At 34.7% G+C, this 1701-nt stretch overlaps 1 protein-coding gene across 1 annotated transcript; it reads right to left on the bottom strand.

The window, feature by feature from the left end:
- Positions 1-490: 490 nt before the first annotated feature.
- On the bottom strand, positions 491-1477 carry LOC110618889 (probable acetyltransferase NATA1-like). Its single transcript, XM_021762162.2, has one exon. It carries the CDS (start codon positions 1395-1397, stop codon positions 699-701), a length of 699 nt encoding a protein of 232 aa, XP_021617854.1. The 5' UTR covers positions 1398-1477; the 3' UTR covers positions 491-698.
- Between the last annotated feature and the right edge of the window lie 224 nt (positions 1478-1701).

Here is a 1701-nt window from a genome sequence, read left to right as displayed (position 1 = left end):
ATACACCTTAAAATCTTAATTCATAAATTTCTTAAACATAAGTTTATAAATATCTTAAACACAAGTTTATGTTAAAATATTTTATATTAGTGTTATATTAAATATTTTTTTTAACAATATTAAAGTAGAAATTAATAAATTATTTTTAAAAAATTTATATAAATTTCTATTAAAATGAAAATTTAAGGACTATATTATTATAGTTCAATAATGAATTTTAACAAAATAGTTCTGGCATAAATATTTCACATATAGCATCCTACTATATATTTTAAAACAAGAAATTTTATATTTTAATATAAATTAATATTTAAGAAATATAGTAGTTAAGGATTTGGAGTTAATTAAAATTGAAAATTATTTAATGAATTTTCTTATATTATTGGTTAATTTTACATAAAAAGGAAAGTTGTTTTCCAATTATATATATGCATCTTAAACCTGAGTTAAAATTTTGAATGAACTTACCAGTATTAAGCCAAGTCGTCGGTGGAGAGAAATTTTTATTTTTAATTTTTTAAGTCTGCATGGGCAAAAAGCCCAATCTACTTGCAGAAGACATCATAGCATATATCCAAAATCTCACAACTTCGCCAATTTTCATTCGAAAACCCTTCATTCAATATTATTTTAGCTCTCCAGCTTAAAACCAAATGAAAACCCCATAATTCCCTGACCCAAAACTTGGCTTGTAAACCTCAAATGGCATCACGATAAGCCTCAAGAGCTTCACCAGTCAACCTGCAAATACTCCATCCTGTCAAAATCTCCACACCCATCTCCTTATAAAACTTAATAGCATTCACATTCCAATCGAGCACCAGCGACTGCACTCTCCCATATCCCATTTTTACCGCCTGCGCAGCCACCGCAGACAGCAGCATTTTCCCCATTCCTTTCCTTCTGTAACACTCCCTCACGAACAGATCCTCCACGTACAATCCCGGCTTCGCTAGAAACGTCGGATAGATAGGGAAGAAGAGGACGTGACCAGCTACCACTACATCATTAGTCCCACTCTTGAATAATTCAGCTTCTGGGTCGATGATAGGAAGGTCGAGCTGGATGATACGCTCAATGGGTGTGAAGTTTGGAGAGGTGATTTTGGGAAGTGGGTTGGGAGAAACCTCCAGGAGGAAGACGGTAAAGGACTGAAAAGGTGGGTGGTTGAACAGGGTGGACGAGAGGGAGGATTCGGTGGCAATGCATTGATCAGCCAGGCGCTTGAAGATGGCCATTTGGTGGATCATTTTGTGGATGTGTGAGACATCAGCTGGGGTTGCGAGGCGGATCCTAGAGAAGAGACGGTGGCCGACGGGGATGGAATCAGAGTCAGGGAAGCCGGTAGGAGCCTCCGGGGCAAGGGTTGTTGGAGGAGGCTGAGCAGCGGCTTCCATTTTCGTTGATGCAGAGAATTGGACTTGGAAGAGGATGGAAGAAGTTGCAGTGGTAGGGTGGGTTTGTCCAAGTTTTATAAGGTTAAAGATTTAGAGGTCTCTTAATTTTCAATTTATTTTTTAAAACTTGTTCAGCTTTGACTTGATTATCAAAACTCTCTTTTACAAGTTTCCAGAATAAAAAATAAATATTTATTTCTTTTAATTATTTTGAAAATTATTTTCTAATTATAGCATTGATATTTTTATTGTTATTTTAATACGTATAAATTTTTATAATCATTTTTTTAAGGAGATTTATAAT

Source organism: Manihot esculenta, chromosome 7 (genome assembly GCF_001659605.2).
Source record: "Manihot esculenta cultivar AM560-2 chromosome 7, M.esculenta_v8, whole genome shotgun sequence".
Taxonomy (NCBI): Eukaryota; Viridiplantae; Streptophyta; class Magnoliopsida; order Malpighiales; family Euphorbiaceae; genus Manihot; species Manihot esculenta.
This window is presented reverse-complemented; position numbering and strand designations above follow the sequence as displayed.

What these genes read in the sequence shown, in the direction of transcription:
- LOC110618889 (XM_021762162.2), bottom strand. Translation starts at nt 1,397, where the DNA reads ATGGAAGCCGCTGCTCAGCCTCCTCCAACAACCCTTGCCCCGGAGGCT.